The sequence below is a fragment of the Poecilia reticulata genome, chromosome 10 (genome assembly GCF_904066995.2).
Source record: "Poecilia reticulata chromosome 10, P_reticulata-male-v2, whole genome shotgun sequence".
NCBI lineage: Eukaryota > Metazoa > Chordata > Actinopteri > Cyprinodontiformes > Poeciliidae > Poecilia > Poecilia reticulata.
Genome location: NC_088839.1, coordinates 23,672,370 through 23,696,826, shown reverse-complemented (window position 1 = coordinate 23,696,826; position 24,457 = coordinate 23,672,370). Strand labels below are relative to the sequence as shown.

The 24,457-nt window shown below is 38.9% G+C and overlaps 1 protein-coding gene across 8 annotated transcripts in view; it reads right to left on the bottom strand.

Annotated features, from left to right (window-relative positions):
* diaph2 (diaphanous-related formin 2) overlaps positions 1–24,457 on the bottom strand; it is a 456,529-nt gene that overhangs the window by 286,385 nt on the left and 145,687 nt on the right. For 7 of the 8 annotated variants that reach the window (XM_081611702.1, XM_081611700.1, XM_081611701.1 and 4 more), the window contains 6 exons: positions 23,656–23,772; positions 17,979–18,097; positions 14,588–14,652; positions 12,747–12,851; positions 7,584–7,646; positions 4,338–4,697 (listed from right to left, as the gene is read on the bottom strand). In XM_081611702.1, coding sequence (XP_081467828.1) covers positions 4,338–4,697; positions 7,584–7,646; positions 12,747–12,851; positions 14,588–14,652; positions 17,979–18,097; positions 23,656–23,772 — 829 coding nt within the window. The remainder of the gene's footprint in view (positions 1–4,337; positions 4,698–7,583; positions 7,647–12,746; positions 12,852–14,587; positions 14,653–17,978; positions 18,098–23,655; positions 23,773–24,457) is intronic. The other variant, XM_081611704.1, reaches the window with a different exon arrangement.

The following is a 24,457-nucleotide window of genomic DNA, read 5'->3' as shown; positions in this document are numbered from 1 at the left end:
ACATGTTTTGGTAACGATTTCTATATTGTATCCAGGCATATTTTAGAGCTAGAATACAAGAAAATGCTTTAAGTGTAAAACATAAATTACAACAAGACACCAATTGCTTTTCAAAGCGCATAGTTAAAAAGAACACTTTTCTAACACAAAAGAGCCTGATGTCTCCTAGAAGACAGAGCCCTTCTATATAGAAAAGCTGACCTGGTGCCTGGTAAGGCTTCACCTTGAAGTTAGTCACTCTCAATGACTGTAGGCAGAAAACTGACCCTTTTTTTTGGATAAATAAATTTCTACCAACAACATGTTGGCAGGATGTGTGGCTACTTATTGAAAACCCAGAAAAAAGTAAGAAAATACTTTCCTTGTAATGATTTGTACTCTTTACTGTACTTGACCTCTGTCAGTACAATTGAAAGTGGATATCCATTTAATCTGCCATTGCTTTCTCTAAAGACCACTTTGGTTTGAGAAATAGTAGTGACATGTTTTTTCTGTGTCTGAGCTAAATGAAGGAGAGAACAACAGACAGTAGCTGCCGTTTGGGAAGTTAAATGTGACTTTTTGTGGGCGGTGACATCTTATTGATGGGAAAGAAAACAATGCCTTTGAATAGTGATAGCTAGTTTTTAGCTACTTTGTAGCTTTTAGTCAACCATTGTGTTATGTACCGATACCCAAATTTTCATTTCAAACATAATTTACCAAGAGTAAATTTCCCAGCATTCTCGTTTGCCTTGTGTTCTCCGTTTTCAGTGTTTTTCTACAATTCTTATTGTTGTGCAGGAAAATTTACAGAACAATAGACAACTTCAAAACCCTGACACAAAAGAGAAGAGCGAGCTGGAAAAACGACCATATGGAACCTTGTAAAGATTTTAGTGTTTACATTTTGTATTCTCAAAATGTAAAATGTGCATCAAAATTATTTTGTTTTTTTCAATCTTCATCAAAAAACTAACATTTATATTTATTGATATATACCTAGACAGATAAATATAGTGACAGGTTTTAGATTTTTATTAATAAAGGTTTTTACTCCTGCTTCATTTCCATTACGAGCTGTTTTATGTTGTTCTATCACATAAAATGGCATGGCAAAATATGAATAATTTACTGTAATATGAATACTTTTGAATGTGCACTACAGTTTTAAACTAACTGCAAACATGGTTTTAATTCACAAAGTAAACAAGCCATTTAAAAATATGCTTTGCAGATTCTTCTGGTTATTTCTGGCCTTTAATATCTGACATTGGTCTTTTTCTGTCTAGTAATTTTGTTAATATTTTGCTGTTGAACTCTTGGTCCACTAAGTGGCTGTGGGATTTTCCTGCAGAGCCTGAGCAGAATAAAGATAGCCTCTGTGTGTTTAAGGGAAGGCATTTATTACAACTTGAGCTAATGAGCCAATGTCGAGCTTAAATATGAGCCTGTCTCGTGGCACTTTGTGCAGCTGTGGTTATTTTCTTCCTCCCAGTGTATTCATGTTTCCTTTGTAAAGTCATTTTCATATGCTCATAGATATTTGTAATCAAGATCTTTATATTATGCTAAAATCTAATATTGTAAATAGTAATAGGCTAAAGTTATTTAGCTGAAATGGAAGCTAGAGAATAATTTCATTTTTGTACAATGGCCTACTAAATCTTAATTTTCTCTGGGACTAATACACCAAAAAGAACGTAAATGCAGGACATAACTCTTTAAAAGTGATTAGCAATTAAAAGCTGACATTTCCCTTTGTAAGCCTGTGTTAGACCTGTCCCATGTGCATGTGTTGTAGCGTTGCTTTAGGCTAATAATGCACAGCCGCCGCAACCTGCTGCTAAACAGGAAATGGCTACAGCAAATTGAAGTGTAGTGAGCAGCTGTACGATACAAATGAAGCATGAAGGTGCCATCCATTAAATTCAATTTGTTTACATTTGTGATGGTAGGATAGAACTAACTTTTTCAAGGAGTGCTTCCCACATGCATATAGGTATCATTTCGTGGCTGCTATGCTTTGTTGCCAGAAAGATTTTGCTCTTTGCCATTATCATTTCTGGAAGTTTTCCTCCCATGCCAAGTTACTCCAGTACATGGCAGCAAGATAAACATACGTCCTCATCCAGGCTCACGTATGATTTTAATTGTTCTTTTAAACATCTTTCCAACATCTGCAGCAGTGCTAAGAGCTGTGCATCATCTGCTGTAAAAAGAGCATGTTAATGTGAAACGGTAAAGTTGAATTAGCACACTTCTTTTTGTTGAGTATGTGAACCGTGCTGATTTTGGACACGTATACGGCAGGAAAACATAGTGGATCTATAAAAATGTTTTGTTATTCTCCTCTCTTTTATGCAACTGAATAGTAGTCAAGCCTGGCACTTGTGTACTTCCATCTGCTCCATATAGAGGAGACAGATGACTGATGTTCCACTTCACTGACACAAGAGAAGCAGATTGTTTTTCTTCAGGTGGTTATGAATTTAATTTGCATCATGAAACCAAATTCCCTGCAGAGCCAAGGTTAATCCTCTTCCACTTTAACCTGTTTACGTACACTCCTGCAGACATTGGTCATTTGTCCTCTTGTACATGCACACAAATCATGCATGCAAAACCACATCAACCCATAAAAATGAGCGATGAAACCGATGATACCAGATCAAGGTGCAAACAAACACAGCCACCCTGGGAATTGGTAATCAGAAATCGCATTGTTGCTTCCTCTGTTCTGTAAAACAGAGAAAGAATGAGCTCAGGGAAACGTACAACTCGGGGAAATAAGTAGTATTATGAAACTGCACATCTAGAAGTTGCTAGAAAGACTTCAATTCAGTTACAACTGACCTGATTTTCCCTTCTTTTGTGTCATTTAGAACCAGGTTCCTTTTGATATAACATTTCACCAGAAATTGGCCAGTTTTCTCAGCGCTGCTTAGGCGGAATCGATTTTATTCACACACTTAACGGTAAGGAAATATAAGAACACCGGTTCAGTGGGAATCTGTACACGTCGGCATAAAAGGTCAATGTAACAGGTGTTAGATGTGTGATTCATCAAATGATTCATCTTTGGTTTGATCGTTACTCTCCAAACTCTGGCCAACTCAGTTATGAATTTTTCAAGCTGGCTGACTACAGATTCTACTCGTGTAGTTTCAAGACATCCTCAAAGAACCAATATATTTCCTGGCTAACTTTAAACAATGGTTAACCTCAACCAAGATGAGTGGCTGGTCAGGAAATCAAAAACGTGTGTATGTTTCCAGTCAGAGAATGCCAGTTTACTTTTCTTGCTGCCAAACCAAATCAGATCTGGTGAAGAGAATTAATATTACTTTCCTTTCTTTTAGTGTTATAGACTTAATTTCACAAAAGAGACATCTATTTGGCTCTGTGTTGAAAAGGAAGAAGTTTGAAAACATTCAGATCTTCACAACCGCTCCCGCCTGTCATCTTTTTGAAACTGTTCGTTTATTTCAAGTTTAGAAAAAAGCAGCGCTTTCGAGCAGCGATTGCTCGTAAGCGACACCAGGTCAGCTTGCAAGCTGACCTTTTGTCCGAGAACATCAGATCACTTAAAGTTTAATTAGTTTGCTATATGATGTAAAATCAGAGAAGAGTTTTATCCATCAGGACTACAAAACAAATGAAAATGGCTTTACTCTAAACCTTGATCATTTTCTGAATAAATCTGCATAAGATACGCACAACGAGTCTACAAAACTACATTAAAATACATAAAAGACGACCTGAATCCACTAAAACCACCAAACATAATTTGCACTATGAGCATGACTGCAGAACAACAAACATGGCATTTTGTTTGCAGTGTGTAACTAAAGGCAGAAGCACCAGGACGCACAAGTGGTGTGAAAAACCATCAAATCGACTAAAATTTACTGAGACGATGGATAAAACATTCAGAAAATACAACCCAGGTGGAAGAGAATGTATCGTTGAAATTGTTTTTAAATGTGACGGTACATTACACAACACATTCTTTCTCCAAAATATGCTAAGATGGTGCAAATCCAATGGCATCTGAGCAATAAAAATTGTTTACCATCAAATCCTTTGAAATAGGTGTTGTGAGAGGAAGAGTGTGGCATGTGGTGGAACGGCAGTTTGAAAAGATTAAAGCTGCATTTGGGTAAATCTCCTGCTGGTTTAGACTTAACATTATACTGTGGAGGCCTAAAAGATCAAAAAGTTACTAAAAAAAGTGCAAATTGACGGTCTGTGTGCAGATTGCACAGATTTCCTCTGTAAGGGGAGAAGTAACATTTGCATTACAGCCTTAAATCAGAACACAGGTCTGCATGAGATCAATGCACAGATTACTATACCTTGGACCAGTTGACCCTCTTCATCACAGTTTCAGGCTTGTAAGTATTCTTTGGCTCCAGTCCATAAGGCAGCTTGACAACAGGTAACCCAGGGGGAGGAGGAGGACCACCAAAGCCCCCAAACGGAGGAGGAGGTGGGGCCCCACAACCTGGGGGCGGTGGGGGTGGTGGAGGTCCTCCCCCTGGGGGTGGAGGAGGCGGAGGGGGGACAGACGCGTGGCCAGGCAGAGGAGGAGGCGGAGGCGGTGGGGGTGGACAGCCACCAGGCGGAGGTGGAGGAGGAGGAGGAGGTGGAGGTGCTGTGCCTCCAGCTAGCGGTGGAGGAGGTGGTGCTCCAGGCGCAGCTGGGCCTGCAGCAACCTGCAAAAACCAAACAGAGAAGTCTGTAGCGGAATCCATCCTGAGTGAGGCTCTTTTCGCCTGATTTAAACCTGAATCTGATTTGATGAGGAAAAGTCATAACAGCAAATGGAGAAGAAAACTGAATGGGGTCAAAGGTTTTCTCACAGTTCATCTCTGCATTTCTGTAATTCACAAAAGCCAGGCCAAAATCGGGCTTTAGCGCCTTTCACTGGACGCTTGTAAATTACACCTGAGGAGCTTTCCTCTCTTTCTCTGTGCAATACATAAACATTTTAATCTATAAGTTTAGGAATTTGTCCCCCGAGTGACTTTTCTGTGCATCTTTCGAGATGAAAAACTCTGTTGATTGTCAATAAAATGAAAATAGAGAAAGCTCTTTTAATCCTCTTTTTAATGCAGCACAAAGATCCGTTATGATCTTGTCTAGGGATACGGTTTATGAGGTAGGAACATTTGAGAACATTTGAGCTTTCTACAGAATAATTAATCATATACTTAAAGACTTAAGCGTCATATTTATGCTTTCTCAAATTGGAGGTAAAACTGGGATAAAGCAAGATTTTTTTCCTGGTAGCCAGAAGTGTAAGTATTTGTACATATTGGACTTTCAACACATTGACATGAGTTCATACAGTTCAAATATTGGTTCTATATCTGTTAATTATCGCATTTACCGTTACTTACAAAAACAAACAGTTACTCAGCATTGTAACATTTACTTGCCAATAAACTCTGATCTCAACTGTATTTAGAAAATGTAATTTCCAACCAAAACTCTGCATTAAGTTACAGTATATGTTGACCCCTATTCCAACACATTTACAAAAGTTTATTTGGTGGTTTAAACTTCAGCTATATTCTGGCAAATTGTCACCTTAAAGCATTTCATTACTTCTCTTTGGAATTCTTTAGACATTGAGCAAAATGTGAAATAACACAGAAAAGCGTAAACCACTTTAATTTACAATAGATAAGAATGTTGCTTTCCCATCAAGAGCTCATTATGAATGCTTACAATAGTGCACTATTAAACAGTCAACAGGGATGTAATTATAACGCGAGACATGTCAGGACTATCAAACATTTCAAATTACCAAGAAGCCGGCGAAAGTCCACTGCATGGCCAAAAGAAAAATGTTTATAGAAATAAAATTTATGCCAATTCCAAAATTACAGACACTGTTGCTCCAGTTGGGCGCTGATTAGATGTCTCCTCTAACCGAAAAGCATTTCCACTTCTCATTTCCAAAAGCAATTCCACCACAATGTACATTTCCCCCACTCACTTGATTGTGTGCGTAAAAATGTAATTGGTTTCATATTTAAAGACGCTACATGGCGTTTCATTACATAATGGCACTGACTGATTTCTTATTAGAGGCAAAAATTAAAAAAGGCGTTCTTCAAGGAGCTCCTCGCTCAGATTGCCCAGAGCCCTTCGCCTTAAAAAAAAAAAACCCACGCAGTGATTACACGTCTGTCAATCTTTTAAGGCTAATAGGAGAGAATGGATTCAAATTAGCTGCTGAATTAGAGCAGATTTGTTTTCATAGTGAGGGGCCTCTATCTCTATCTTCTTCTGATCCATCAGCTCCAATACTAGATTAAGAAAAAAAAAACCTACTGAATAATTGACTATTTTCCTCAGCTTTAGTTTCTAAATTTTCAATAGAATGATTCTGCATTGGACAATTTGTAGGGAAAAAGTTAAAATATTTCCTCTCTTAACCTTCCCAACAGTTTATATATCTGTTCAGTACACCCACTCTTAAAAACATGTTAAATAAATGCTTGTTTCCAGGTTCAGTGGACGCGGCATGCGATTAAATGTCCGCCTCAGTCTCGTCTCTTACTGAAACATTCAATCTCAAGTGTTTAAGTATGAAGATTAAGGACAAACAGTCGACTCTGACTGCAAACAGTGTTTAACTTATCTTTAGATTGATCAAATGTCTTAAAAATACAGAGAGATCTAATATGTGCTAATTTGTTTACTGAAACGTTATTTTGCAGATTAGTGATTTCCAGAGGAGTCATGTCAACGTGCAACTAATAAAGAAATAAATGTAGTATTCCAATAAGAAACACTTACTTACCTTCACCATTATTCTAATGAAAATTGTGTTTTATTACAAAGTACCGTGGGGTCTGTTGACATCTGGCAGTAACATGCATCTTAAGTGATTCAAATATGCCGTATGTTTTTTGGTGACCTGGATCTACAACTGCACTCATAGCAATCATATAACCGATCTACAGCTACGTTTCCAGTGCCGACTCACCTTTACGCAGTTTTTTTTCTTCACAGTAAAGGTGTGTATACAAGCTGATTGTGTTTCATTGCTGTGGAGCCCTTAGGGATTAAAATCTTTACCGTCTCAGAACTGATGCTATGTGAAGTCAAAATTTGCTGTATTTATTCTCATTTACTTAACCCATATCATTATCTACTTAATAAAAATAGAGTTGGTAGTCAAAACAACAAAACAAAAATGCAACTGTGTCACATCTTAGAAATGTTAATGTCTGAATAAAATCTGATTTTTTCTCTTTAGCTGACAGTTCACTGACTTTCGCGACTTGCCTGTAAAGCGGATTACTGAGAATTATCGCTCAGCACAGATTTTGATCCCAGCTGTGAATGGTCGGGGCTTGCAAGGTCTGCTTTTATCCAAATTAGGCAGGATGCATGTTAATACCAGGCCTGAACGGGGCCTGAGGGCGCAGAGCAAGCATGCAAAAAGGACTAAAGATCAATCTCATAATCAATTTGACAATTTAAAGCGCCACAGTCCTTCATTCCTTTACTGGATACTTGGATTGGAAGGTGATTAAATGTAGGATTTATGTGTCAAGGGCCAAACATGCAACAAAGACACCCACCTTGGCTTCAGATTCCCTGATGAGTCTCTGAGCCTCTTTGAGCCTGTCATTTTCTATAGTTAACTGTGCAGAAAACACACACACACACCAGAGATGCACACCACGAGATCAGACATGAAAGAGCACACGGCAGACAGGGCAACAGGAAAGCACAAATGGAGGGTGGGTTAGACAGAGAATGAACTGAACACTAGTGAACTTCAACAGGTAAAAAATTCACACCAAACACAATAAAGACGAGAGAAATTTAGAGGACAGAGAGAGGAGGGGGAGGGAATTGCTTACACAGTTAATGACAATGTTAGTATCAGGCTCTATTCCCATTATATCGGAATGAGGCATTCTTGTGCAAAAGGCAGAATGTGATGTACTTTTACACCTAAAACAAGATGTAACCCATCTTCAAAGGAACATCAGTGGAGAGCAAAAGGAACGTGGCGCAGCACCACTGACAGTTGGTGCTCCTTCAAAAACCTTCTTCCATTTCCATTTTTTTTCCCAGCTCCTGGCATCATGAAAATACATTTCAACTCCACACCCTCAGATGTGTGATGGGCATTGATTTCACTGTGCCGTCTTTGTTTTAGAAATGTACCCATTGTGCTTTGATAATTCACTCTCTGCAACCTTGCCAAAAGTAAGAGAACGGGAACATTTTCTGCAGAGACTAAAATATTTTCCGTGCAGCCGATCTTACAAAAGCTCTCACTATGGACTGTAGAAGCATAAATATTTGATGTGCACACTGGAACAAAAAGAGATGGAAACTTTCAGTTGTGTGGCTTAAAAGAATCTTTTTATTTTATAAAAATCTTTAAAAATTAACGTGCAATATTGAAAGCTAAAAATGTTTATTTTATAATTCAGGAGGTTCAATAAAATAAGACTGAGGTAGAAAAAGAACAAGATGATGTTTAGCGAGGACATCCAGATTTTTTGAACCAAATTTAGTTGAGTCAACATCAGTAAAACTGAATATACCTGAAAAGTTTACTTCTGTGTTTTAATTCAAAAAGTGAAACTCAAATTTCTGTTTCTCCTAAAACTAAAAAGATCCTGCACAACTAGTAAAATGAAAGGTTCTGTGACTTTCTGTTCTTCCTTTAAGTTCTGAGTCTGAAAAACTTTGGATCTTCTGATTCTGATCACTGAGCCCAGACACGACGTTTCTGATACTTTCGGGTCAGGACTGGCTTAGGACAAGGAATCGAAAAGACGTAGCTAATGGATAAGTCGGTGCCCAGTGGCTCAGGAAGCACCGACACAGCTGCAGACCAAAAAACCCTTTAAAAGGGTGGAATAATTTATTTTAATGGCACATAAAGTCACTTTATATCTGAATCAAGTAACTATCTTAACTTCAGTAATAAAAATTCTGTATATATCAAACATACCTTAAAAGAATTAAACTTTACAAGTTGATGCTTTGATATTGGGCCGCTGTCTCTTTAAGAAGCTCCAGCTCATCATCACAACAATGCTTCTCATTTTGCCATTTACAACTGTTGGATTGAGAAGTAATTAGAATTTTAGACCCAGCAGATCCATCGGGTGTTTGCTAATTGCTGCTGCTGCTAGTCTGGAGGAGCTGGCTGGGGGGATTTAGGAGGAAGGTGTGCTCTGTGAAGCAACGGTTCACAGCTGGAGATTGCAGCTTGAAGAAGGGGTTGTGTGAAAAGAAGTGACGCTGTGTGGAAGCAAGCGTTTTACGCACCCTGGCTGCCATGGAAGATTCAAGGTTTCCTCAAACTTGCATGGAAGAATCAAAGCAAAACTCCAGGTATATTTTCAATGAGGGGATAACGTTGTAACATGATAAATTAAAGTAAATTATTCATAATGCTTCCCCTTTGTTGGTGTTTGTCGCAAGGCTGTAATTTCCCCTGTTGCTTGTGCACCATCTTTAACTATACTTTTTCCTTCCACTAAACTTTTTCAGCGAGAAGCTTTTGTGGAATCTGCCTGCTGTGTACCTGTTGACTCAGCAGTCTTCCCCTGTGGTTGTGTAGGTCAGCAGATTCATCTAAACATACAACAAATTATGTTCCTAAATGAGCTGACTAATTTGGGGACTTTTTATCGGCTGTAAGCCGCAATCAGTCAAAAAAATATTATAAATAAACACTTGACATTTATCATCACATCTGTACGGAATATATCCTTTTCTGACATAAACTAACTTTTCAGCCATCCCAACAACAACAACAACGAAGCTCACAGAGCGATCTCTTCCTCGTGAGCTCTGCTACCTTTGTCAGTTAAGTCAAACTTCGTAATGCATCAAGTTAGACGGCAGTCTGGCGTAAAAAGACAGAGAGAGAGAGGTCTACTACACCTCCAGCTCCTCTGGGGGCCATGCTGGGTCAGCTACAAGCTGGCCAGGTTGTTAAAACCTATTAATGGGATGGCGCAGTGTGTTCCAACGAACCACTGCAGTGCTGCATTATTCATCACCTCCAGAGCCGATTCAGTGAATGGTTTTCCCTCCTGCCTTGAATGGTTGCAAGCAAAAGGTTCGGGGAGTGGTGGATGAGTTCTATTTTCTTGTGATTTCGATGTCCTTTGTTGATGTTTACTCCACTCAACTCAACTGGGAGATAATCAAACAGACACATGAAACATGCTGCTTGTTACAATGCCAAAGTTCTGGAGACAGACTCTCATTAAACTTGTTGGTTCACAAACAAGGTGAAGAGAGGCAACTCAGACATGCAAGTGTTTTAGCGTCTGACAGGAATTCTGTCGAGGAGATAGATGAAAGGTTGGGGTTATCTCGAACGACATTCATATTCAGCAAAAAAAGAAAAAACACCAGCGATCCCACAGAGGCTTTGATGGACAAACTGAATGCGTGTCCTCACGCTGATCTGAAGGTTCTGCGCTCTGATGGGTAATAACTTCTCTAAAGCAGCGTGTCAAACGTGGAGTGGGTTCCAAAACACACCCTGAAGCAAAAATATGTCTGTCTATGAGAAAGAGGCTGATGTTCAGTGCTTTCTGTAGCAACTCAAGTGTCTCTGGCGCCAAAAATCAGCTGGATGATTATTACAGGCCCACAACAAACACCAATAGATCTCTCTAATTTTACATGCGCGCATCTTCCTCGGGTGAAGGGTCAAGATGAAGTTGAATAAAAGTTTTAGTTATCCTTGGTCTTCTGCTCATCTGAAATCAAATCACTCCTAGACATCCCTCCCTCTAGCAAAATTTATAAGCTCATTCCAGTGGATCCCTAAGGCTATGTTCACATAGCAGGCAAATCTGATTTTTTTCTTTTTTTTCCCAAACCCAGGTTATGTCCAAAGTTTTCACAGCAGTCCAAATGGCCCAACTCCAATCCTGCCCTACCCAACCCCCCAAAAAAATGTGTATTTCGCCACTTTCATATGTGGTACTAAATTGGATACGTATCCAAAAATTCTCAAAGAATGTGCAGTCAGAATGGCCAAGTCACCGCTTCATAATTCTGCCCCAGCAGAAGCCAGACGCAGTAAACAATGGTTTAAAATTATGGTTATGAAAAACGTCTGTCAGAGAAGCACGTCACATCACGATCACAGCCTTCTCTACAGAATTTGCTTTCAATGCTCCAAAAAAAAGCCACTGACATTAGGCTGTTCTTTGTTTTAAACAGCTTTCTTTGTGGTGGTGATTTTGTGACAATCCTCCACTGCTGAATAACTTTAAAAATGATTCATAGATGGCTCTGTCCTTTTTTTAATTCTGTAAATTTTTAGGTTTTGTATGGCATCAACGTTTTTCTTCTGCAGATGTGGGTCACTTTGTGGTTGTAAACTGCTCACACGTAAAATGAATTGTGTTTGCATTTAATTAGTAGTATAAACAACCACACCAAAAAATAAATAAAATAAAATATTGGATTTAAGCAAACAATCAGATATGAGCATCGAGATCTGCTGTGTGAACGTAGCTAAAGAGTTCCCGAGCTGAGAGGTTCATATAATCTCATCAGCATTTTCTGGGTTTATCCAACTATCTCCCCCAAGTTGAATATGTTTGGAAACTTCTGAGGAAAACTCAACCGTAATCATGTTTTCATAGAAATGAGGTGCTCAGGTTACTGTGACCAGTAGTGAACAAGAGCCAAATTTAGCAATTTTCAGCATCTGATGTGCCGTCAGATGCATATTGTGATGCTGCTTCTGCTCCAACTAAAAAACAGATGAGAGGAAGTATTTTGTGCTGCTCTTACATCTTAAATATAGCTCTCAAAGTGAAATCTGAAATATTTAGAAGCCATATTGAACGCTCAAAACTTCACAAAATCCAAAATTGTGATTGGTGCATCTCAGATGTTTGTCAGAGTTGTTAAAACTAATCATTCTTTCCAAGTAAAGTTTGACTTTCCAGGTTTGATTTCACATTACACGTTCATCTGCAGTCGGAGCAGGCAGGTAGATTTTGAAAAAGGTTAAGTTGAGGAAGAACATTGATTGCATGACTAGTCAAGAGACCAGCAAAAAAAAAAACAAAACCTGAACTGTGAAGAGTTGGGATGAATGTTTTAGAAACTGCTTCAAGCAGAAACTAAGACTCACTTGTTCAGTCGTTACTAGTAACAATAAATGAAAATTTGAGATAAAAAGCAATGTAAGAAACAAATGAAGCAATACCATCCGTCCATGCTAGTTGAGATTAAATTCTCAAAGAAGAGAGGCAAACTGCCCTTTTATCCCAAGGCAGTCCTAAAAAGGGTTTCAAATTGGGTTAAGGGGGAAATAGCAGTCATTTTCTGTACTCAGAACGGGGGGGCTCTGCCTGGGAAGAAACGGCGTGGAAGCTTGGAAAAGAAACGCAATCCATCTCTGCGATGATAGAATTTCATAGGAAAAGCTTCAATAGAGCAATTCTCGCTTACAAAGAGCTACAACTTAGGAAGAAGATTGACCCTTTATTAAATCAAGCCGTCTTGCATGGATGATAACTCCCACTTACAGCACCTTCACATCTTTAAGTGGGGTGAAAAGGTATCCTTCTGACCCAATCAAAGTGTTTCTCAAGGCCCCATTACTCCTTGATGCTACGATTTTTCAGACACATTTTCATTTGTGTGAATGTTTGAAAAGTATTTAATATCTTTCATCTCAACTTGATCAAAATAACTTTTTGGAGGCGCTGTTTTTCTAGAGTAGTAAGATTTACCTGTGTCTCCAGAGTTTGGATTTTTGACTCCAGCTCCTTGATCTTCTCCTCCTTTTTTTGGGACTCGGCCTGGGCCTCCTGCCGTGCGCTGAACTCCTCATCAAACTGCAAGAGAAGAGAAACAAGAATGTCTGCGTGAAGATAACAAACACGTGTAGAGGGAGGTAAAAGGTAAAGCGTGGGATAGTCTCCGGAGAGCGACCAGAGGGCGCTTCAAGTGGAACAGAAAGCACGCCACTTCACACTCTGAGGCCCGTTTCTATCCATAACCCTTACGGCCCCGGAGTCCTGTCGCCCTTTGTCTCTTGTTTGGATCTTGGTTTTCACGTATGTTGATGGCTCTAACCTTTGCAGAAACCAAGGCATGTCGCAACAATGATTTCACCAGCCCAGCAGGGAGCAGAGTGGACCGCCGCGACACGAGTCTTAAGAAAAAACATTCAGGACCCCTGCTGTTGTCAGATTGAAGTTGAGACTGTGTTTCTTGCCTTACCACAGCACAGTGAAAATGTATTTGTTTGATTACAGATTTATTTCTTTCTTTCTTTTTTTGATTTACTGTCACACCAACACCTTTAAGATCAAACAAAAACAATGTGAGAGTATAAAAAAAAACATATTTCCAAGTGATTATTTAATTTGTGAAGGGAAAACCTTGCTTTGAGTAACAAGTTGATTAGCAAGCTCAACAAACTACGAGGTAACCGATTAACCAAAATTATTTGGAAAATTTTGTTCAATTTCATTGACATCTATCAGTCAAAATTGGGCTACAAAATCATTTCTTAGGCTTTGGGACCTCCAGGGAACCACAGTGACCAACTACTGAACACTAGTAAACCGGCTTTGTAGTGATCCGCCTACCAAAACGACTCCAGGATTAAAACGAAAACTTGTCCTGGAGGGCACAGAAAAACCCAGACCAGCATCTAAAGCACAGAAGGTCTTGCATCATTTCACTAACTGAGTTCATATCTCAATAATTAGAAAGAAACTGGACAAACGATGCATCCATTTGAGAGTTTCACAGAAAATAAAAGAAAAAACACCTCTGATCTAAAATAATGATTTACCAAAATACATTTTTTATGATCCCCATGTTTACCAATGGACCGCTAAATATTTTGTGAACCGAGGAGACAAAAGTTGAACCTTTTGACCCTTACATGCACTGCAGGACTAACAGCATTTATCAAGCAGGGAAGGGAGTACCTCTGGACTGGCCTTAGTAGATGGAAACATTCATTCTGATCAGGGAGAATGTCCAGCCATTAGTTAGTGACCTTAAGCTAAAGTCCACTTAGGAAATGCAGCAATAATTACACAAGCAACAGTAAATGACTGTTTCAGAATGGCCTAGTCAAAGGACAACTAAAATTCAATGCCATTTGTGTTCAGATGACATGCAGTCATCTTTAGGGGCTAATTATTTTTGCCTGATATTTCAGTGATATTCTGACAATTCACAGTGTGACAAAAGAAAAAAAAACCCAAAAAACCAGGAAATCTGATGTTTTAAAACACTATTTCACAGAACTGCCGGTAGCTGAATCTGTTTAAACCTTTAAGTGAGGCCCGGCCTTAAATACGGAATTACATCAAGGCTTTTCCACATAACTTAACTCTCCCCAACCTTGTGCACAAATAAGTATACATCAGAACATCACAATCGATTCTTGTAATGCTGATACGGATCATGTAGCGTCACAGCCAGGTATTGATTGGGGCATGCTAAATCAATAGCTTGTCTGGGAGCTCTGGGGAAGAAAAAAACTTTGCTGATGGGAGCTGGCCAACCAAAAGGGAGGGTGGGGGGGCTATTTGAGTGATTAATGTCTCACCTTTTTGGAGTACTCTACAGCCTTCTGTTCACTCTCTTCAACTTTGGCTTTATCCACACACTGATCTGCAAGACAAGAAGGGCGTGAGATACTTCAAAGGCATCTTAGGGTGCAGCATGCATCTTTAACTCATTGTGAGGCTTCAAAGTTAACTGGTGTCTTCTTTTTAAAGTATATCCAACTCCAATTTGGGTCATTCATCTGGGTTGTGAGTGTTTCTTAGGTACCTTTTTCATTTAGAGTGCCAAAATGTAGTCTAGGACAGCTAGCAAGCACCTCGTTATTTCCAAAAGGAATCATTTCAAACAGCAATTGAAAAAGAATACATGGGATATGGCAATTTGCTGATCAGATTTCTAAAAAAGAAAATTAAGCATCATCTGTATAATAAAACCTTACGTGGAATAGAAACATGATAATTGCAGGTTAGGTAAGTTGTTGGACATTGGCAGGTTTAAAGTAGCAAACGAAAAATCAATGAGAACTATAAGTGTACAGTAGAGTTGTAAACCACTTATTTTTTGAATATAGATTATGTGCTTCACTCTACAAAAGAGTCTGAAACAGCAGAGGTAAACTGACATTTTATCTTTTATAGACTTTACATATATATATATATATATATATATATATATAAGATAAATAAGATAAATCTAAATGTATGGACTCTTATATTTACATCTCAAAAATATCTGCAAAATACGGCATGCTTTTTATTCAAGTCCTTGTATTCTGACACCCATAAATAAAATCCGGGGCAACCTATTGCTTTGAAAAGCCGACAAAGCAGCAAGTGGAGTCTTCCAGAGTGATTTAATGTAAGTCTAAGTTCAGCTCTTCTGTGAAGGTTTTAAAGGCTCGTCAGAAAACGCTGGTGAGCAAACCAACAGAATGAAGACCAGGAAACACACCAGACAGTGTAAGTGGGAGAACATGCTCGCACCATAACCAACAGAGTTGGTGTGAACATTGATGAAGCTATAGAAAAAAAACAAACAAACTATATTTAGGCTGGAAAAGACCTTTCACCTTGCAGCAGCCAGAACCACCATGCTTAGATCAAAGTCTATCAGTGTTAGAATGGCTCAGTGAAGCTCCAGGCCCAAATCTGAGGTAAGAGATGAAACCTGATGTTCAAAGATGCTATCCATACAATCACCCTGAGCTGGAGCAATTTTGCAAAGAATAAACAAACCTGTCTATCTCTACATGTGCAAAAGCTGATAGGTACCCCAACAGACCTGCAGCTGTAATTGCAGCAAAAGGGGGTTCGACAACAATTTGGCTCAGTCTGAATGTTGAAGAAGGACTTAAAAAATGGAGAAAAACACATTTCAAATCCCCCATGTGTGTTTCTGTGAGCTTCAGCGAAGTGGGAGAGAAAGCTTCAACCAGCAGAGGGTTGAATACAAATCACTGTCACAATTTTCAGATTTCTATTTAAATAAATAAAAATACACAATATCTCGTAAAATCCCAATAATATACAACTTTAGTATTATGATGCAGGAAATTGAGAAAAATGTCCAAGGGGTTTGAATACTTTTGTGTTGAAGCGATAGAGGAAGCTTGTTTGGTGGAGAAATGAGAGGAAGTGTACATGATTCATGACCTACAAGCAGCGTTTGGCTCTGGAAAAATGCATTTTAAACAAAATGCCTCAAGTTTTAATGTGAGTGGATCAAGGCATTTTGTCCGTAGTCTGCCATCATTACACAGCTACAGCTTAAGATGACAACTCGCTTTAAAAGAGGAAACTCAAATGCTAAAAATAGGTCTAAAAAGGGCAGAAAAGACACATTTCATCCCTCCATGTGCTTTTTTATTAAACTTCAGCAAAGTGAGAGGAAGCTTCATGCAGCATCTGTTCTCAAGGGATAAGTTTAGAAACTTTTAATGACCCTTTGTTGGCAAGTCACAAGCTAGCGATACGACTGTGAGAGACAAAGTCAATTTATTTTTATTTTTCAGCGGGAAAAAAAAATCTCCTTTGGCAATGCAGCTCAAATTAACATTGTCTGCTTGACTCCACCAACACAAATAACTGAATTAAAGCAAATGCTTCTCCATTTTATGATTCATTTGGCCAAATCAAACACACTTCACTGTTAAATTTATTCTCATTTTGCGCATGCTGATAGACTGGAAATCTTGGATTTTTTCCACCAGCCAGTGAGTTTAAAATAACTAGTCCAACAACACCAACCAGATAAATTGCAGTTTGTGGCTGAATTATGTTTTTACATGCAGTTAGATGTAGTGTAGTAATAAAAACCAACAGAATTTCTGACTCGGTTTAACTTTTGCAACATCAACTGAATGTTGTTGTGAATTGAAAGTGCTTCAAAAGTGTGTGGTTCAATCTGTAAAGGCCATTCTGCTGTGAACGAACAGATGTTATTTAAGGAGTCAGCAAATGCTGGTTGTAGAGCATTTCTCTAGCAGAATCTGAGCAAAATGGGTCAATGGACACATTGTTTGGAGGAATAAGGTAGTTATATGAAAAGAAGTGCAGGAAATAGTGCTACTTGGCTGAAAAGGTGCTTTAGAATGGAAACCAAACCTAGAAAGAGAAAACCTGGAATGGATCAAATAACAAATCCATTATTGGCAAGGCTCCACAAATGACATAGTTTACATGTCAAGATTTTTTAATCTCTGTTGATTTTCAAGACTTGAGCGACTCCACACGACAATAAGAAATGATAGATTTAACAAGTACATGACAAATAAAACACAACACACACAGACAGGTTTCACTCAAGAGCACTGAGATGAGTTCATAGTAAACAAACATGGCCGACCAGGAAGAAGCAACAGCAATAGTTTGGGCATGATGAAGTGCCCAGCATAATTTTCCGACCTTGGTCCAATAAAAACATGGCAAGGGACATAAAAGTGCTGCTTCTGAGGAAAAACTGAGGAATGCAGCGAGATTGTGGAATAGATCATCCTGGGCTGAAATACACATTTATAGTGTGAAGCAGCTCTCTGTTTATACAGGTAATTATTAGTTCAGTGAGTCACATGAAAGCTGAATCTTCAAACAATTTTCAACTGCAGACGTTTGAGTTTGTGAAGAAAAAAAAACGCATGAAGTGCTATTGGTTGTAGAGGCTAGTTTTCTTTTTTTTCCTCATTTTTTGGGATTTATTTTAAGTAAGTTAAACTTTTATTAATTTTTTAATTGAAAGTACAAAATGAAGACTTCCTCTTGTATTTGCATGTGTAAAAATAACTACTTTAAGGAACACTTTAGTTAAACACTACTTTAATAATAGTACTTTGTCAAAATGTAAGAATACAACACAAGTACCAAAAAATATTAGCATTTGCCAACAACAGGTGGCACATAAACAACATTTGCAGTATGAAGCAGTTGAAAAGTTACCGATAAGCTGAGTGAAGTCCACATCCAATCGTTTACTGTAGCCAAAGTCAGGGTCCGTCCCACTGCGATGCAGAACCACCTGAGACACGCATTCCTCGATCACCTTGTAGTACTGAGGTCTTGGAGAGGTCACGAGACAAAGCAGAACAATTAGACATGAAAGATATGAGTGACACAAACCCCACGAGGCTAATTAACCACAAATGATTCCCTTATCCAAGTAGAGGTCACAAAATGCCATGTCGAAAAGGCTGCTGCTGGAGAAAATAGGTACACCATTAAATTTGATCACTTGCTTCACCCTTATCGTAAATTTAGCAGATTAATGGCTACACAGAAACCAACCACGCGATCGTCTGTCCATTTCAAGGTGACTGACGGCCGCCAATGCTACGCCTGCCCCCTTGCATAATTTGCAATCTTCTTTGGCAATTAGGGCGACCGTAAAAACTGAAATGTAAATCTAATCAGTGTAATGTGTGTAATTAAAGGCACAATGGGCAGGAAAACATGCCAGGCAGTTGGGAGTGTGACTGGGAGCGTGGCGTCGTCAAACACGGACTGTGAATCAGCCTGAAAGTCCGTCGCCACCGCGCAGGTTGCTATGTGACCTTTTCTGTGTAACATTATCAACTTTAATTGCAAGTGACATTTAGCAAATACAATGCCATCTTAAGCTGAGCTCCAAACTGAGAAGTAATTATTTTTTAACCCTGACACAGGCCAGCGTTTGATGTTTAAATCTGAAAACCAGTCTTGTTTTTTATTTTTTTATTATTTTTAATTCTTCCAGTAGGTAAACATTATCTACTTTGCAAGTTAAATGTTCATCTTGTGTAGCAGATGTTTGAAAAACTGTCAGCCAAGGCACCCTGACAACAACCTAATATACTAAAACTAAACTTCACTGTTCAAGTGCATGAAGGGGTTCTGAGACATCAAACTGATGTCTCCTGCTGGGCCTCTTCAAAACATGTGTATTAGTGAAGTAGAAAAGGGGGGGGGGAAAGCTCCCTTCAGGGAGAAAAAGGAAAAAGAAAGACAAAATGGTAAAAAAAAAAAAATTGGCTGAAAATTAGTGAAAGAGTGAATTGGGCCTTTCTTTACACGTGTTTATCATGGGCGACATTAAATATTAACTTTAACCTAAACGGTAAGACAACATTGTCCTTGCATTCAACAATCAGAGTGAGCATTAACTTCTGACAGAATCAACACACAACACATCCTCACCATGCTTCATATCTTTCCAGAGGCTAACAAATGATTTGGTGAGTGAAACTAAGCTACTTAAGTAATTTGAGTGAATGTTTGGGCAGACAGATCTAAAGTGAATCATTCTTCAATAATTACTAACAGAGAAATCCATTAGCATCTGGAAAACAGTGACCTGATTAAATAATCACAGGAAATTATTCAGTTTGTTTTTGGTAACGGCACAGAAATAAATTCAAAGTACAGTCGTCGATTAAGTCCCTCTGATCGCCATTAAATTCCTAATTAAAAAAAACAACTGCACTTTAATGTGTTTTGTTATGTTACGCCAGTGGATGACAGTAAAAGATCCACCATAGTACTTAAATATGCTGGAGTTTAATATTTTTAGCTTCCTCTAGATTGTCCAATTGATTTATAACCGCAGACGCCTAAAAGCCTGAGGTTTTAAGACGACTTAGATTAGATAAGGACTTCAGTCTGATCAAAGGCTCGGCTGTCTGTTGGTTCTGCGTAAAAAACATTGAGCGAGAAGGAGGGGAAGCATTACTGCTGCTAAAATGCGATAATTGATTACAGCAGGTAGAACTGTGAACAAAGTGTCTGCTGCCAGGTGGGTTAATTTTGTCCAAAAAGACCAAAAGCTGCACATAAACAAAATATGTCAGCGAGAAAATAAAAAGGAACATCAGAGCATTTTGTTGCCATCAAACACTAAATGAAACAGAGTTAATATCTGCCCTTTTAAGTTTAACAGCTAATTTCAAAGTCTATTTTTCCACTGCGATACCTCGTGGGTGGACAGGGCACACGAATGTTGTTTTATGAAAGGAGGAGAAAAAAAAAAAAAAAAGACATTTTCAGCCAAAGTAAATAAGAATAAACCAGCATTTAGGTGTGCTGTTTTGAAAGCATGAAATGCCACACGTTAATCTTGAGCTGGTGGATTCACCCACTCATGACTGGCACAAGCTGGTGAAAGCTCACACGTCGCCCCGCATGGCTTAAGCACCGTGGGGACTCGGCTTACAACTGTCATGAATGCACACCACATTATTATCTCAATAAGCCACACTATTTTCCCCTTCGTCCTCCATCCTCCTCCACCGCCGCCGCCGCCGAGCAGATAGAGACTGGGTGGAGATAACTAGAGACGGAGAGAGTGACCCAGAACTGTCAGGGCCCTTCCACAGTGGGCAGGCCTGGGCTCCCGAAGCGAGCACACGTCCCCGGTATCATCCTCAACTTCTTCTCTTTCTTTGGCACCTTCATTTCTTCTAGTGATAACTTGTGGTTCAGCCACTTGATCCAGCCCTGCTCCACATAACCAGTGTAATCCCCGTATCACCAGGCTCCAAAAGAGCAGATCTGCTCTATTATTGCTGGGTGGGTTTGATGCGTTCCAACTCATTACACTTGCAAGGAAAGATTAATTATCAAAAATAAACCCAGGCCTGGAGGGGGAAAAAACATGCAACTTATGTTTTGTTTGGAGATTTTATAGTAGACAGAGCAGGTTCACTCATAATTAGAAGACTGCAATGTTTAAAAAACAAATGCTTCATGATATTATATTTGAAAATAATAAGTGGTAGCACATGGAAAATTGAGTGAGATTAAAAAGAAAGTAGGAAATACACTTCCTTGTAAAAGTTTGGGATTTTGTCACTTCAAAACCACAAACATATGTACATTTTATTTTGATTTTGTGCAACAGATCAACACAAATATGTGAATAATTGGGGAGGGGAAGATAAACAGCTTTCAAAACATGTTAAAAATAAAAATCCCCGGGATGCGTGCCGAGAAATGTAAGAGTATAATACTAACTAAAATATAAGGCAACAAACTGCCTTCAGAAGACACAGCAGACACCTGCTGTGTTTAATTTAATCCCAGTATAAATGCAGCTGCTCTGCAAACGCCTAAGAGGTTTGTTAGCGAAAATTACAAAACAGAGCTCATCAGGAAAATTATATTAAAAGTCATATTTGTGGAAATGACAAAAACCTAACATTACAACTACAAGAGGGTGCTAAGTGATGGTTTAGATCGAAGGACGTTTACGTGAAAAATGGCTCAGTCAAAGTCCAACTGGGCTGGAAATTTCAATCTCTATAAATGCAGAGCTGGCAGACACACTCAAAAAGCTGTAATTGTATAGGTCGTTTGTCGAGAATTAAGCCACTCTAAGTTGTAGAATACAACATCTCAAAAATCCATTGAATTTTGTAGCTGCAACATGACAACACATATAAGTTTGAAGGGTGGGACTACTTTGAAAAAGCCCAGCATAGTGGACACAAACAATATACACAAACTCATGTTTTTTGTAAATTGGTCTGGATTCGGAGTTCTTCTCCCTCACATTCACCTCATCCAACCTTACATGGAAATACAGTATTTATTTAAAAAGCCACTTGAACTGCATTAGTTCTCCATCTACCCTAATCTGCACCTGTGATGTACAGGGAATTAAACGTCTCCCTCATGATGCGTTTCTACTTGTAATGTCTGTGTTCTGAGCTCATACTTGCATTAGTTTGGATGGTTGAAGGGAAAAGAAACTCATAACATATCTTTTGAAAGAACTTTAGATTATTTTTCATGAGCAGTTCAACTGATCCCTTCGCTTCTGCCTGAAGGAGCTGAACGTGGACATCGAAGCAGAGGTAGACATGGATGGTTAATGTGAATTCTATTTCTCACTTCCTCCGAATAGATGAGGAATGCATTATTCATGACTCCAAGGGGACAGCAACTTGTCTTTAGTAAATTCTTCCACCTCCTCTCATCCTCAAGTTATCTTCCAACTTGCTTTTTTTAAGCCGCAGTTCTGCAAAAAGTTCTGACGCAGCACAAAATTAATCAGAACCTCTCTATTAAAATAAGTCACACTCTTGTCACTGACTAATCAGCTTTTTCAAACATTAGGCAGCTTTCAGAGTAGCTTAATTTTCGACAAAACAAAACAATGTCCTGACTGAAACGGCTCCCCTGATAACGACCGTTCGGACAGTGCAAACAAATAAGAACCACCAACTGTTAAACGACTGCTTTCTCCTGTGCAACACAGCCAACACTCATCCAATTAAGGGTGTTGGCTGGAGTTCCTCAAACTTGCAGGATTTAACATACAGATATAAGTGATGTAGCACTTCTGTCCTAGATAATGATTCAAGCTGCAGCAGATGGAAATCTGGAGGAAGTGACCGAAAAAAGGACAAAATACAAACAATTTTTTGGTTCGTAACTTTCAGGCTACCGTTGAGTATAGATACTGGAAAAACGGTACAGAGGAAGAGAAATCATCATCTGAGGGTTTACAGTTAAAACCCAGAAAACCCTGCCAGAAATTGAGTTGTTAGCATATCGTGACAGCCGTGTCATATGGCGACAGTCTTCAGTCAGAGGCCGACACAGACTCTTTGTCACGACTCTGAAGAAACTTGGATGGTATGAACATTTAATTTCATTTTGGGAGAAACAGAGCAATTTTGAACTTGGAAAAACAAAGAAAAAGCTGTGAAAAAGTATACAAATAATTGGGTTGAAATAATGCTGCCTTGTGTAAATAAGCAACTAACTTTATAGTTCAGAATAAGATTTATTATTAAAGAAGTTCTATTTCTTCTATAAGACATAGGATTACCAGATAAGCATTTTCTCACAGAGATCATCTTGTACTTCATTCTCAGCGTTTCCTTTTTATTATGAAACGGATAAAAATCAACTTTTTCCCCAGGCCAAGCTTTTTAAGTTTGTCGAGTTGTGTAAACACAACAAATTAGGTGTTCCTTTTTAAAGTTTTCAGATTTCAACTGGAGGTTTCTCACCCACAAAGCTCCCATGTTCTAATGTCAATTAAACAAAACAAAACAAAAAAACAGATTGATTTTTTATAGATGTTATAAAATCAGCACAGTGCAGCCTCCTTTAGTGAACATTTTGCTGCAGCATCTGAAACGTAAAATACAGAGAACGGCAGTGTTATCAGACTGCACGCTAATAATAGTCAGCAGTGCCGCTGTCCTGCAACCTTGAGACACATCTCGGCCCCAGCACACCTGAATCTAATCAATGGCTAATGACAAGGCATTTACAAAAATTGCTGACATGCCGAAGAGGCGATTCAGCCTTTTGATTCAGGTGTTTAGGAGCAGAGAGGCATCAAAAAGTTGCAGACCACTGATTAGCCCGATGTCTGGGCCTGCTGTGATTGACAATGCAGCTAATAGCTCAAAATGTCCTTCACATTTTGAAATGGCAGATGTAAGTCCAGAGAGGGCATTTTATGGACGTCCGGGCATCCGTTAAAGAAAAGCGCCTGCGTGAGAGTGAAATGAGAACGATGGGTTGGTGGGTATTGTATCTGCAGTCATAGAGGCAGAGAGAGAGCTCGCCTCACCAGGTCATCAGTCAATACAAGGCCAGCAGTATGTAAAAGCCAAACAGAACTTACCTGATGTAATAGTCATTCCTGATAAGCAATAGGTGCTGAAGGATTGACAGAAAGTAGGTCTCCGAGGCGGTGTCTTTCACCATATTTGACAGGAGATGGTACACTTCATTCATATCAGTGAGGGAGCAAGGTTAAGGGAAAAACAACTTTTTTTTTCTTAAATCAGATAGCTATAAAAGCATCCATTCTGACAAACTTATTCAACTCCGGTGAACATTTAAAGGTTATTACAGTTTGTTTTCATTAGAAGCGTTTATTTTCTGTAGATTGCAGCACAGCTTCTCTGACAGGCATCATCGCACAAAAGTCAACAGAGATATAATTTCTCTTTTCCGCTGTTTCTCAGGGGAGCTGTGACAGAGTAAACTGCTAAGTTGAGAAGGGGGGGACTGGCATTGAAGAAGGCTCCCACAGGTTCACCTGTCACTCCAGACCTTTCAAGACATACAAAACTAATTACATGAAAAAGTCGCACAATGCTTCACTTTTCTACACCAACTAAATCTGGAGGATCTGATCTCTTGCAGGGTAGAAGCATATGTGAGGCTAAACCTTTATATTGAAACTGACACGCACGCAGAAGAAAAATGTTAGGCGATTAAATTTGCAAAAGCTATTGATTGTGTGTCTTAGCTTTGCTTTGCTTTTAAAGGAGAATCCAGTGACTGCTTGACATCTGAAGCAGCCGGTGAATCCAACGGGCCTTTTAATGCTTTAAGTTTAAGCCTAATGAGCAATACATCCTGATTGAAAGCATTTGTTTTGATCTTTCAACCGTTCAAAGAAGACAAATTGACAGAAG